The sequence below is a fragment of the Volvox carteri genome (genome assembly GCF_000143455.1).
Source record: "Volvox carteri f. nagariensis unplaced genomic scaffold VOLCAscaffold_69, whole genome shotgun sequence".
Taxonomy (NCBI): Eukaryota; Viridiplantae; Chlorophyta; class Chlorophyceae; order Chlamydomonadales; family Volvocaceae; genus Volvox; species Volvox carteri.
Window position 1 is genome coordinate 150,268 of NW_003307612.1, and position 12,215 is coordinate 162,482.

Genomic DNA, 12,215 nt, shown 5'->3' on the forward strand with positions numbered 1-12,215 from the left:
GGCGGTTTGCCAGCACTTTGGTAGCAGTCGGTAGTCCGAGCAAAGCAGGGTGATAGGACGGTAGTTGCCAGGGAGTTTGGGGTCGCCTTTTTTGTAGATCACCGTCAGTACCCCCTCCAAGAAGCCCTTCGGCACCTGCCCCGTCAAGCCTATGGCGGTGAGCAGGCCAGCCATGGTGGTGCCAATGGCCGACCAGAATTTCCTGTAGATGTCAGCTGGGATGCCGTCCCACCCCGGGGCCTTGCCAGGCTGGCTTTTCTTAAGAGCCTTTCGTAACTCGGTGGCCGTGATGGTTCTGGATCCCAGCTGTTCATCTGCCTCTGCGGGTAGCGAGATGTTGGCGGCCGCCAGGGATTTTAGCACCTCCTGCTGGGCTTGGGGGCAGATGTAGTTGGGAGCTCGGCTCACTTCACTCCAGAAGTCTGCGACCACCTGGGGAAGCTGGCTAGGATTAGTCACTAGGCGGCCGGACTGGGCTTGCAGGGCGACGGGAGCTGGTTGTTGGTCCGTGCTTTGGGACTGGATGAACGCAGTCATGGCTGGGCTCGGCCGCTCCCCTGCCCGTAGCCAGTGTATGCGGGCCTCCATCGCCTCCTTGCTGCAGTCCTCTCGGTGGGCCCGTGCTAGTGCCGCCTGTGCGTCCACCAGTTGCTGTAAGGGCTGCTGTGCTCCGGGATCTGTGTCGACCCTTTGTCGGGCCTGCTGGACTGCTGGAAGGGCTGCTTGTACACGGGCTCCTGGGCGCAGCCTGCGATGTTGTGCTGTTTTGTTGAGCTGATGTGCACGAGTAGCGAGGCGGCGTTTGAAGGCAGGCCACCACTCGATCAGGCCAGCAGGATTGTCCTCCACAGATGGGGCCGCGGCACACTGGTCGGTAATCCAGGCCTCCAGGCTCGTGGCCAGGTCTTCATGCGCCGTGAAGGCCATGCGCACCCGGCGAATGCCCGGGCCCCGCTGTTCAACCCGGCGAGGCAGCAGGTGTAGGACCATCGGCTGGTGATCTGACGGGGTGTGCTGGATAATCTCCGTGCGAGCAACATACGGCATCACGGCTTGATTCACATAAATGCGATCCAGTCGGGAGCCTCCTGGGCGGGGCGCTCGGTAGAGGTGGGTGTAGTCATGGCGCAGGGGATGAAGCTGACGGTGACTATCCATCATGGCTGGCCCAGCTGTGCGGAGCATTTCTGCTATGGGGCCATCTCCCCTCCGCCCATCCTCCCCCGCTGTGGAGTCCAGCGCTGGGTTTTCGACAAAGTTGAAGTCCCCCGCCCATATAAGGGTGGTGTCATTGTTTGTATCTGCCTGCGTGGCCGTTGCTGCCAGGATGTTGCTGATCAGTTCTTGCCTGAGGGCTGCTGCTCTATGAGTAGTGCCGGTGGGGACATAGATGTTGCAGACCTCAATGCAGTGTCCTCCCCAGCGAAGCAGGCAGCTCGTCAGCCGACCCTGTACACTCGGCTTATTAGGCTTGGTCTCCACGGTAGCTGTTAGGCCTTGTCGGACGAGGGTAAGGACGCCCCCCGTGTGGATGGAGTTAGACCACGAGCTGGCCACTACTCGCCAGCCCCGGCTGTGGGCTGTTGCAGCTGCCATGCTTAGCTCGCGTTCAAACAGGGATTGGTGGTGGGCATTGGTGTGGTGGGTTTCCTGCAGGCAGATCACATCCAGCCCCATCTCTATCCACTGTTTGGCCGCTGCATGAATCTTGTCCTTGTGTTTGGCCAGCAGACCCTGCATGTTCTGTGTTGCAATACGAAGTGGCCGTCCCTGCATTGCGCCCTGTTGGCGCTTGATTGTGGTCGTCGCTTCCATCAACAGAGTTGGGTGGGGGTGGCAGTGGGCTGGTCTTTAACACCAGGTTGGGAGGCGGTGGGGAGGTGTTGTACTAGGCTCTGGGATGGGGAGCCCATCGATTCAGCCTCCATAATCGTGTCGTCCCCCTCCACAGCAGCAGTCCCCAGCTCCCTCCCCGAGGCCTGGGTCCCCTGGGTGCCTTCGGCATCTTTCGCCTTCTGCTTTCGGGTAGACTGGATGAGTTCGCTGCGCCTCTCCGCTGCCGACGTTTTATGGATCAGCCGCTTCTGGTCCTTAGTTCGCTGGGCCAGTTCTGCGGATTGTTTGCGGGCTGCTCGGGCTGCAGCTGTTTGCGCCAGAAAGAACGTGCGCCTGGCTTCCCCCGTTAGGTCTGGCCTGCGGATTTTCTTTATTCCTTGGGTCTGGCGGGGCTTGCATGCTTTCCCCTTGTGGAGGTCCGGTGCCGCTGAGGGTGGGGTTAGGTCCAGTGCTACTGCTTCTGGTGCCCCCGGCAGTGCTGCTGTCGCCGGCGCTCCTTCCACGGCCGTGGCCGTGGGTGCGGATGAAATCCCATTGGGGTTCACTGTGGGGGGTGGGATTGGGTCCAGTGCCGCTGCTTCTGGTGCCCCCGGCAGTGCTGCTGCCGCCGGCGCTCCTTCCACGGCCATGGCCGTGGGTGTGGATGAAACCCCATTGGGGTTCGCTGCGGGGGATGTTCTTGCTGCTGCTGGATCCCCCGGTTGTTGTGTGGCCTTTGGTGTATTCCCCCCCATTGGAGCAGGAACATCTGTGGGGGCGTCCTCCTCTCCCCTCAGCTCCGCCAGCACCAAAAAGGGGTTGGTCTCTGCTGGTGCAGCCTTTGCAGCCGTCGCCGGGGTCTTCCTCCCCTTCCTGCCCATCACTGTCCAGCTCGTCTCAGCATCACCTTCACTACTGCCCTGGGGTGGGATAGAGGGGCCACTGCCGCTGTTGTCCCCCTTGCCCCCCCTCACTCCATTCAGCCCGCTGCCATCATCCACCGTCCTTCTGGGCTTGGGGCCGCTGGGGGGTCCCAGAGGGTTAACTCCTGCAGGCCCCCCCTCTGCTGCGCCAGAGCAGTGACCCCTGTCTCTCTGGATGGCATCGAAATCCATCGGGCTCAAGAATCTGGTCAGTCGCCCCTGTACTCCCGTCACCTGCCCACTGTGGCCTGGGCGGGTGCTTGTTGCCGCCCCGTCTCCCCTTTGCTGCTGGGCGAGTGCTGCTCGCGGGGGTGGCTGGGGCATCAGGAAAGGTTCCCCTTCCAGAGGGGTCTTCCTAATCGCTTGAAGGGTGCCCTTCTGGTGGCACGCCTCCGATGGCTCCCCGTATTCAAACGGGAGTTCTCGCGGAAGGCCGCGATTGCTGGTAAGCTCCAGCCTCCACGTGTCGGCCATCGTCGTGGGGGCCAGGAGCGAGAATTCTGTCACGTCCTGGGGACTGGGGTCTGCCCGGTCTGCCCGGGTGAGGAAGTCGGCCGTGCCCTGACAGCTGAGGCCGACCGGGACGCCTCTCACCTCCCACACAATGGGCTTAGCCTGTTGCTGGTTCTTCACCAGCAGCTCCACTTCCATCGGCTCCATGTTCGGGGTCAATTGCACCCCAGGTACGCGCAATCGCCCGTTAACGATGCGCCTGGCCGCTGTCAACGCTGCTAAACCTCCTTTTGGCACAAGGATGGAGAGTTCCATCACAATGTGCCGTTCCCTTCCCATCGGATAAAGCAACCGTTTTTGAATGCGCGGGCCTCCCCAACGGTTGAACTCCTGGTTGCTGCGGAAGATTTGGCCAATTGTTGCCAGAATTTGAAGTCCTAATGGACCGTATATTTGCGCGATGATGTCGCCCGTATCTGAGCCCGCTGGCCACCGGACTGTCACCACGATCGATTCCAGTTCTAGTGTGGCTCTGTAGATAGCCAAGCCTTCATTTGTTCCGTAAAAGCCACTGACGGCCTTTATCTTTTTGGTCGGTATGGATTGCGGTCTCGCGGCTGAGGTCGGCTGGCGGCCATTTTGAACATTGCCGCGGCTAACAGCCACTGCTGGTCGCCTCTGCGACATTTTCAGGCTAATTAGATAACCATAACTACGCTCAAACAATTGAGGTCGCTGTCGGTGGCCACGGCCGCGGTTGGCCGACGGTCATAGTAGCAGCTTAGTCAAGCTATGGTCTCATCCATGTATGTATGTATGTATGTATGTATGTATGTATGTATGTATGTATGTATGTATGTATGTATGTATGTATGTATGTATGTATGTATGTATGTATGTATGTATGTATGTATGTATGTATGTATGTATGTATGTATGTATGTATGACTTAGATTACACTGTGGGCTGCGAGAGCCGGGGGCCGAAGCCGAAACACAGCGCAAGGGTCGGGAGAAACGACGCGCCTGCACCGGGATGTATGTATGTATGTATGTATGTATGTGTTTAAGACATGACCTAGGTCGAAGCCCGCATGTCGTAAACGTTGCATGATGCTTTTCTGGGGCCCCCAATCCGCAGCTATGTGGTGGAGAACAACCGCACCGCCTTCGAAAACATCACCGAGGCCAACATCATGTCGTACTACCTGCCCTTGTCCACATTTCTCCGGGGAGGACACCAAAATTGCGATGTGTACGTTATTGGGTCGTACGACGAAAGCTTTAACGACCCTGACGTCCAGGAATTTATCGCCAGTTTCGTCGCCATGGGCAAGGGCATCATCGTGGTGGGCCCCGATCTCATGCCCAGCAGATTCTACGCGCCGGATACTCCTGCCGTACCTGCCGTACCGAAGCCGCCGGCAGCGCAGGGGGCCGCACAGCCGCAAACACAACCAGATAACAGTGGCCATATGGGCGGTGGGGCATGGGGGAGGCGATCACTAATTGGCCGTTATGACGGCTCTACGAGCAACCTGCTGGGCGCGGGAGCCCCGACCAAGGAGACGACTAAGCAAATGTGGGAGGCGGAAGGCGCCGATGCCGTTGGAAGTGGCTACGTGATTGTACGGCGGTCGTTGCAGACGGGTACCACTAACCTGGCGGTGGGTCGGGTAGCCGCAAGTTCTTATATGAAAGTGTAATGGGTACCGTTTGGATTGGGGATTTTGCGGCCGGTGAAGCCGGTGGGGGGCGCCGTACAGCTGCACGAATGTACGATTGTGTGAAGCTGGGGAACCCGAGGCGCCGCTACAGCCTGGCCGTCCCTGCTACCTCTCTTACCCCCCCGGGGTTTGGGGGCACCCGGATCCTTTTCATCGCCCATGAGTGCCGACTGCTGTGCGAAGTCATATTCGGAGTCAGGACCAGCACCAGCACCAGCACCTCCAAGTGGAATCTATACCCCCAGATCAACGGCGTCATCAACTCCATTTCTGGTCGGCTGCCGGGTGTAGGGTTGTATTATGGGTGTGTAGATTATGTCGGTTACAGAGCAGCCGGTGCCTGTGTGTTGCTTCCTCTCCCTCATACCCTCCCCCCTCCCCCCTTGCCATCTCCCCAGGACTGCCAAAATCCCCATGCAAAAGCCCGACGAGCTCGCTTGCCGCCTTCTCCTCCCGGGCCTCCTCCTGACATTTTTTACCCTCCCGTCATTTCAACCTGTGCCCCACCCGCACAGGTAAACACCCTCGCCGCAAAACTACAGTTTGCCATCTCCAACATTATCAACGACCCAGGCGGCAAACTTTTGCTGTCGGGTTCGCCAGCTGGAAACGGCCTTGTAGCCGCCCAGATTTATCTCTCCTATCTGCTGGGCCAGAGGAACCTAACGTACAACGAACGAACCGATATTCGCGAGACAGTTAGCCAGGTTAAGCTATCCATTCCCGCTGGCACCACCACAGCGGACAATTTGCTTCAATTGCTGTCTGATATTGAGGCAGAAGAGAAGAAGTGGCCAATGTTTCCACCGTTTATACGCCTGAAGCCGCCGTCGCCGCCGCCACAGTACTTTTCACCGCCGCCGAGGGCGCCGCCTCTGTACATATCGCCGCCGCCGGCGCCTGGTGAGTTTCATCATGCCTGGTGCCTCATGCGTCGAGCGTGTGTAGCGTGTTTACGGGTGTTCGATACGTGTACGCTTGTGGTGTGTGTATGCCTGCATTACGCCTCATTGCGTTTGTATGTATGTATGTATGTATGTATGATGTGTGAAACAGGGGGGTGTATCTTCGCCCGTGGCAGCTACCCTGCGAAACCCTGCCTTCCCCGGTATTTCGGGGCACCCTCATCCAGTCACCCTAGTCAACTTCTCAGTGGATCGCTCAGGTTCCGCACCCACCACCAGCATCCAACGGAATCTGCCGGGTCGACAGCGGCCCAACTCCGTTCCTGGTCGGCTCGCAGGTTAACTTTATCCCAGGTCACCACCGTCCATCAACTAGGGGCGCAATGCCTTCCACCATCGGAAGGACTTTGACCCTAACGGGTATCGATCCCGTATGTATGTATGTATGTATGTATGTATGTATGTATGTATGTATGTATGTAAGTGTATGTATGTCTTGTGTGATTCAATGTCTTTATCCAATTGTTCTAATTAATTTGGTATTTGCTCATGATTTGGTATCTCGGAAAGCAACAGGGGTCCCTTTCATGCATACGTACATACAGTCTTGTTGTCGCTGCCCAGCTCCCGAAGGAGAGCCACACATGTACACATCATATCATACACAAACATACAAACAGGCACGCACGCCCTTGCTCTCCCGCCCAAAATCCGCCCATTGCTCCCGACTACCTCGCCCGGGCACGTGTACGATTATTACATGTACGACGAAAAAGCCTTTTTAGGCAGTTCCTGCGGCCCCCGGGGCTCGTGACAGTGAGACGTTTCTCTTCCTCCCCTCAAATTCTCTTAGGGGTTTCCCCTTCCCTCCTCCCCCTCTCAGTTTAATGAACCCTTCCCGCACCCGCTGACCACATCCCCTGCTTGCAGCCAACCTACCTCCCAACGTATCCTACATTGGCTGCTATTGCGAATTTCGGGATAATCGCAAAATAGGCATTCCGCTGGTGTCGAGTCGCCCTGGACTTACCGTCAACATGTGAGTCCTGCTAAGGATACGGCGGAGGGGAAGGAGAATTTCGTTTTGAGTTTTGAGTATTTCAGGGCTTCGTTTTTTGTGCTTTTTGAAACTTGATTGCTTTTTCTTTTTTTCTCACGGTGCATCAGGTAGCCGCAGTCATTTTTCGTGTTCTTCACCTTTTGGGATCCCTTCGACCTCGTCGGTTCAGTAATGATAATGTTCTTCCCAGCTCGTTACTCGTTACTAAGAAGTCACTGTTAACTGCTTAACTGCCCTGCTTAAGTCAACAACGCGCGCGGCGGCCCTGTCCCGCATACAGGTGCTGGAACGTGTCCACATCCGCGCCCAACAACGCCAAGGCCGGCTACCTCCTTGGCTTGCAGCTCACCAACTGTTATGGCACCCCGCTGCCGCCCGCGGGCATCCTATCCTCAAGATTGCCGGACATAGCTTGCGATAAGACCTGTAAAAACCAACCAGGACAGGCCTGCGGCGGCTTCGGAATTCCCGGCCTGCTGCCGGAAGGTGCCGACCCCATCTCCGTGTACATGCTGGTATAGCGCTAATGGGCAATTATGTTTCTACACCCGGTACTTGTATTTGTTATAAAGGAAAATAAAATTGCAAGTACATTTGGATTCAGATTTATAGAAGATCAGGAGCATGTAAGGATGGATCCTGCTGATGACTTTTGATGTAAGCGGAACCTTGAAGAATGGTGCGGTAGAAGATATTTGTGAGTACTTGTAGGCATATGCAAATTATTCATATTGGGTCGGATCGGTTTTGTTTCTTCCCGCGCGAAACCATCTGATCGAGACGCAACACACGAATGATATTTTTCTTTTCATGGTTGCGTGGCCCGATGGAGACTTAGTCAAGCATGAGGTTTCCTGTTGATCATCGTGGGAGGCGGGCCATGAGCTCTGTCTGAATTGGTTTAGACTTCGTCTTGGACTTCCTTAGACTTCCTATCGACCTGTCTCAGAAGACTTGTCTTCCCTCGCTGTACATGCAAGAAGCGCAGCTGCTGAGACAACTCCATATCCTCTACGGAATATAGCAGGTACAGAGCAGAAGGCAGGTGAGCAGGTGAGCAGGTGCATACACCGGAGGCCGCTCATTGCATCCCTGCCTGAACCCCCTCCTCATCTACCGCCAACAGGCGATACCTCAAATACGACTTGTTAACTGCGTGTTATTTCATGCCACGGCATACGCACATGCATATATGTAAGTGTGTGCCGAAACTTAAACTTCGTTGCAGTATTGTGCGTGCGTGCGTGCGTACAGTTTTAATCGACTGTGAGTGTTGGGCATTTTGACGGTGTTGGGCATTTCGACGTTTCGCAAAGCGCCATATGACCTCTAGCACGCATTTAGACATCTAAAAAATATTTCTTTCGTTACTTGTAACATAACTAACGTTTGTGCTTCAGTCCAGGATTGATGGAACGCCTCCCAGATCTCCACAAAACACCCACCACACTTGCAGCCGATGCACAATAGTGAACTATTTGATGATTGTAAAATTATGGTCCCATACGTTACGGGGGTAAACCTCACCCTCATCCATTCGCCGGCCAGGGCAGTCCGTTCGCGGCTACGCGCATTAAGCGATTTTTGCGTGGCTGCGCTAAGGTAGTGGCACGGCACACAGCAGCTATACTCCCGCTGCGTGCCCTTTGACCACTGGTATTGTCGCTGGGACTGTGCAGCTACGGCACGGACGATTAGATCCCCCAAGCGCAGCGGCCAGTCGTTGCGGCTGGTGCGAGGGATATAGCGATGGCGTTGGCTGACATCGAGAGCTTCATTGAACGGGTGCAGCCAGAGTGCTATCCTGCAATTTCGTGGAGCTTTCCATCCGTGACCTTGGAGGGTCACACGTGTCAGGCCCCAACAGTCTAGGACGGTGCACCGCCTCTTCTAGGCGGATGGGCAGTCAGGGCAGCCGTCCACAACTGCGAGTCCTCCAAACGAATAGACTGGCGAAAAGCGACTGCAAATGCCGTATCCCGGCCTAACAAACAAAAGAGTGAGGTTGTCGCATCCTTAAGGCCACGTATAATATTCAACGTCTTTTGGCACACTAAGCGTCTTTTGGTTTTGCGCTATTAGAAACAGTGCGATATTAGAAACGCCAAAAAACGTAAGACGCGAAATGCGGGGAAGACGGGAAGTAGGGAGAAATGCATTAAGTAAAAAATTGGCTTCGCGGCTGTATCCAGTTCTTGTGACTGGGGATGTCTCAGAGGACGCCCGATGTGGGGCTCGAACCCACGACCACAAGGTTAAGAGCCTTGCGCTCTACCGACTGAGCTAACCGGGCCGCAAAGCGATGTACATAAGGAAAGAATTAAAGATCATAACCAAAGGGCAAGAATAAATGCCGATCGTAACAGGCAGCTTTTGCATCCGGGCCATGACGGATATTTTCGTATACTATTCAAAACTTTTCAAATTATCAACACGATAGGTGCATCGGTTACTACAGTAAGGCTACACAGCTATCCACTTGCGCAGAATATTAAGGTAATAAGGTATTACGGTTTAAGGTATACAAGGTCTATTATAGGGTATAAAAGGCATTTCATCGCTTGTTGAGTGCCATGGACTTCTTTCGGTTGCCAGCAATCATTTACTGGTACAGGTGCTCACCGGCGGGCGGACTGTAAATCGCGGACTGTGCCTTCCTCGGTCCGCTTCTTTCTCCCTCTGCCACTCCAAGCAGAAGCGTGCTGCTCTGGCCAAACTCCATATTGCGCTGGCGGCCCCTCACGAACTGGACAACACACGGATCCCCAAAAGGAGCAGACAGGGTTGGAAGATTGCGTAGGACTTCCTGAGGCCTCTTGAGGGCAGTAAGCCCTGCATTAGAAAGACCTTCGCCGGGGTTATAGGAGCCACCTCTGGTCATATGTGCTGGAACTTACACGTCCCTTAGCAGGTCGGGACAGGTGGCCTCCAGCACATCGCCCGGGACGCGAGGCTTGCCCATCCCTAAGAAAGACCCTGCAGGAAGTCCCAATCCCTGTTACTGTGCATACATCTTGTTGAAAAGGGAACCAAAGTCCCTAAAGGGAATGATGACAACCCAGGTGGATGATCCTCGAAATATGCCCTGATCGGTCCTGACGTAGCTGCTTGTGCACAGCTAACAGGAAGCTGTTGTTAGGCCTGTTACTTAAGCTCTGCTAATATTCAATCCACTCACTGGTTCCCCTTGAGCTGGGGAGGATGGAATGGACCGGGTCCTGCTATGTCTGCAAAGCACCTTCTGTGGAGCAGAGTCAGATGGGACCAGGCTCCTGCGCGTTCGCAGTGGCAAGGCGTCAACCAGTGGACCCAAGAGCGGTTGTCCGATGCATAGTAATTTGCAGCTGTGAACATATCTGCCCCAGGTGAATTCGAATTGCGTACATAGATCACAAACGCTGGATGTGTTACATAGGCTTCATGTCACCATTCGTTGTTCATTAACATAATTAGGTGCCGCGGCAAGTCTTGCAGGCCTATCGAGCTACTTCCAGGAGTCTCTCACAAAACCACGTTACCAACAGGCGCGTGCAGGAGACCGTCGTGCTGGGTTTACCTTAACTCGTTTTGTTGCGTTAGGACATGCCGACAAATGCGCTCTTGTGCATCAACATAACGAAAAGTATCCTGTCAGTAAAATCTCGGACGCGTACATACCGTAATGAAAAGACGGGAATCTGATTCTTAAGCTAAAATTACACCCTAGATAGATGCACCTGTTGTGATTATAATACTATGATTGGTGCAAGTACGGCGCGCCGAGCAAACGTTGGACGAGTGCACGAAGACAAGGCAGGGTACAAGGCAAAAGCTGCTGCCATTGCCGGGCCTACTTTGATTAACTCACTTGAATCTCCATTCCTCAAAGATCGCATATCTTCTATCCATTGGAGCTGCTTTACGCAAGGTTACTTTGTATTACCTTACCGGTTCCGCCCGACGGGAGCTCAGGTTCATTTTGTAAAGCACAAGAATTTATTGATTGTTTGCCCAGCTACACGCCATTACCTCTCGTCAATCCGTCAGAGTAGCCCTCCCGTCAGGCCCGTCGCGCGAAAGCTCGCCTCTTTTTCGATACACAGACAAACAATATTGCATGTAGGCTTTTACGTTATAGGCATATTTTGATGTCTGAAACGCTGAGCTTCTTGAGGTCGTGACACTTGTTTAGATACTGGAGGAAGTATTCAACTAGGCAAACAGCTGGCAGTACCCGGTAAGTACTGCTCTTTTGCCAGGAAGCAGCTTTGAGTTGCTTGCCGGGTTGCGATTTCTGAGGATTACGCATAATCCAACGGCAGAGCCCCGCGTAATCGTTCACACTCTAAGCTTAACGTGCAGAGTATATATATTCAATTGATGAAGTCTGTCAAGTCAGTTGGGATTAGCCGTTTTCGCACTTGGGTATCTGGTCGTTGCCGCCAACAGATACTGCTCTCGGTACCTCCATCCATGCTCTTCTTATCGTCCAAGTCATCAAATCTTTTGCCCTTCCTATGCTTACCACTTTCTCCCCTCCAGCTCTCATGGACGACCTCCACGAGTTCGACGGTTTGCTAGACTACCTTGCCGCCAGCTCCGACCAACGCCTACAGCAGCAACGCCTCGACACACCAACTCTTAGCCTCCCTGACACGCGGCTCCAGCAGCAGCAAGGCATGATGCCTGCCGGTATCATGCCGCTTCCTACAGCCCCACCCGGCGGCATGCAGACCGCACACGTTGGCGGCCTGCCGCACGGCTTGCCGGGCGTTGGCGGCCTCCTCCCAGGCGCCACCGCTGCCACCATGCCTGGTGCCACACCTGCTTTGGCCAATATGGCGCCCACCATGGCGCCCACGTCCACCCTCCTCCCCGGCATACCGCACCCCGCACAGCAGCTGCCCCAGTCGGCAGCCCTGGGCCTTGCAGGCATGCAGGCGCCGGCGGCGGCGGCCGGCGGCTCCGCTGGCGGGGGCCTCCTGGGCACCTCATTCGGGGCCGCTGCCATGCCAGGACTGGGCCACATGGGAACCCTGGGCGGGCTAGGAACTCTAGGCGGCTTGGGAAACATGGGCGCGTTGACGGGGGCTGGAGGGCTCAGCCATTTGGATGCATTGTTAGGCCTGCAAGGTGCCATTGGGCCGGGAGCCGCCGCCGGCTTGTTGTCACGTGGGTCTATCACCACCGCTGCCGGTGGCGGCGGCCTCGGCATGCCTGTCGGCATCGGTGTTGCGCCCGGAGTCGGCGGTGCAGCGGCGGCGGTCGCCGCCCTGCATGGCGGCTACGCCGGCGCATTTGGAACCCAGGGCGCTGCCGCCGCTGGCGCGGCGGCACAGCTGCCGAACGTTACC

General features: G+C 55.6%; 2 protein-coding genes across 2 annotated transcripts in view; both read left to right on the forward strand.

The window, feature by feature from the left end:
- Positions 1-2,233: 2,233 nt before the first annotated feature.
- On the forward strand, positions 2,234-8,272 carry VOLCADRAFT_107535 (uncharacterized protein; the record flags this gene model as incomplete). The annotated part of the gene is made up of 6 exons (XM_002957067.1): positions 2,234-2,353; positions 2,799-3,421; positions 4,332-4,857; positions 5,433-5,820; positions 6,753-6,861; positions 7,163-8,272. 6 exons carry the CDS (start codon positions 2,234-2,236, stop codon positions 7,401-7,403), a joined length of 2,007 nt encoding a protein of 668 aa, XP_002957113.1. The 3' UTR covers positions 7,404-8,272.
- Positions 8,273-10,617: 2,345 nt separating this feature from the next.
- Positions 10,618-12,215, forward strand: part of VOLCADRAFT_98186 (uncharacterized protein) — a gene marked incomplete at both ends in the record, with an annotated part of 9,746 nt that continues 8,148 nt past the window's right edge. The window contains 2 exons of the mRNA XM_002957068.1: positions 10,618-10,630; positions 11,404-12,209. Of these exons, the coding sequence (XP_002957114.1) occupies positions 10,618-10,630; positions 11,404-12,209 (819 nt within the window). The remainder of the gene's footprint in view (positions 10,631-11,403; positions 12,210-12,215) is intronic.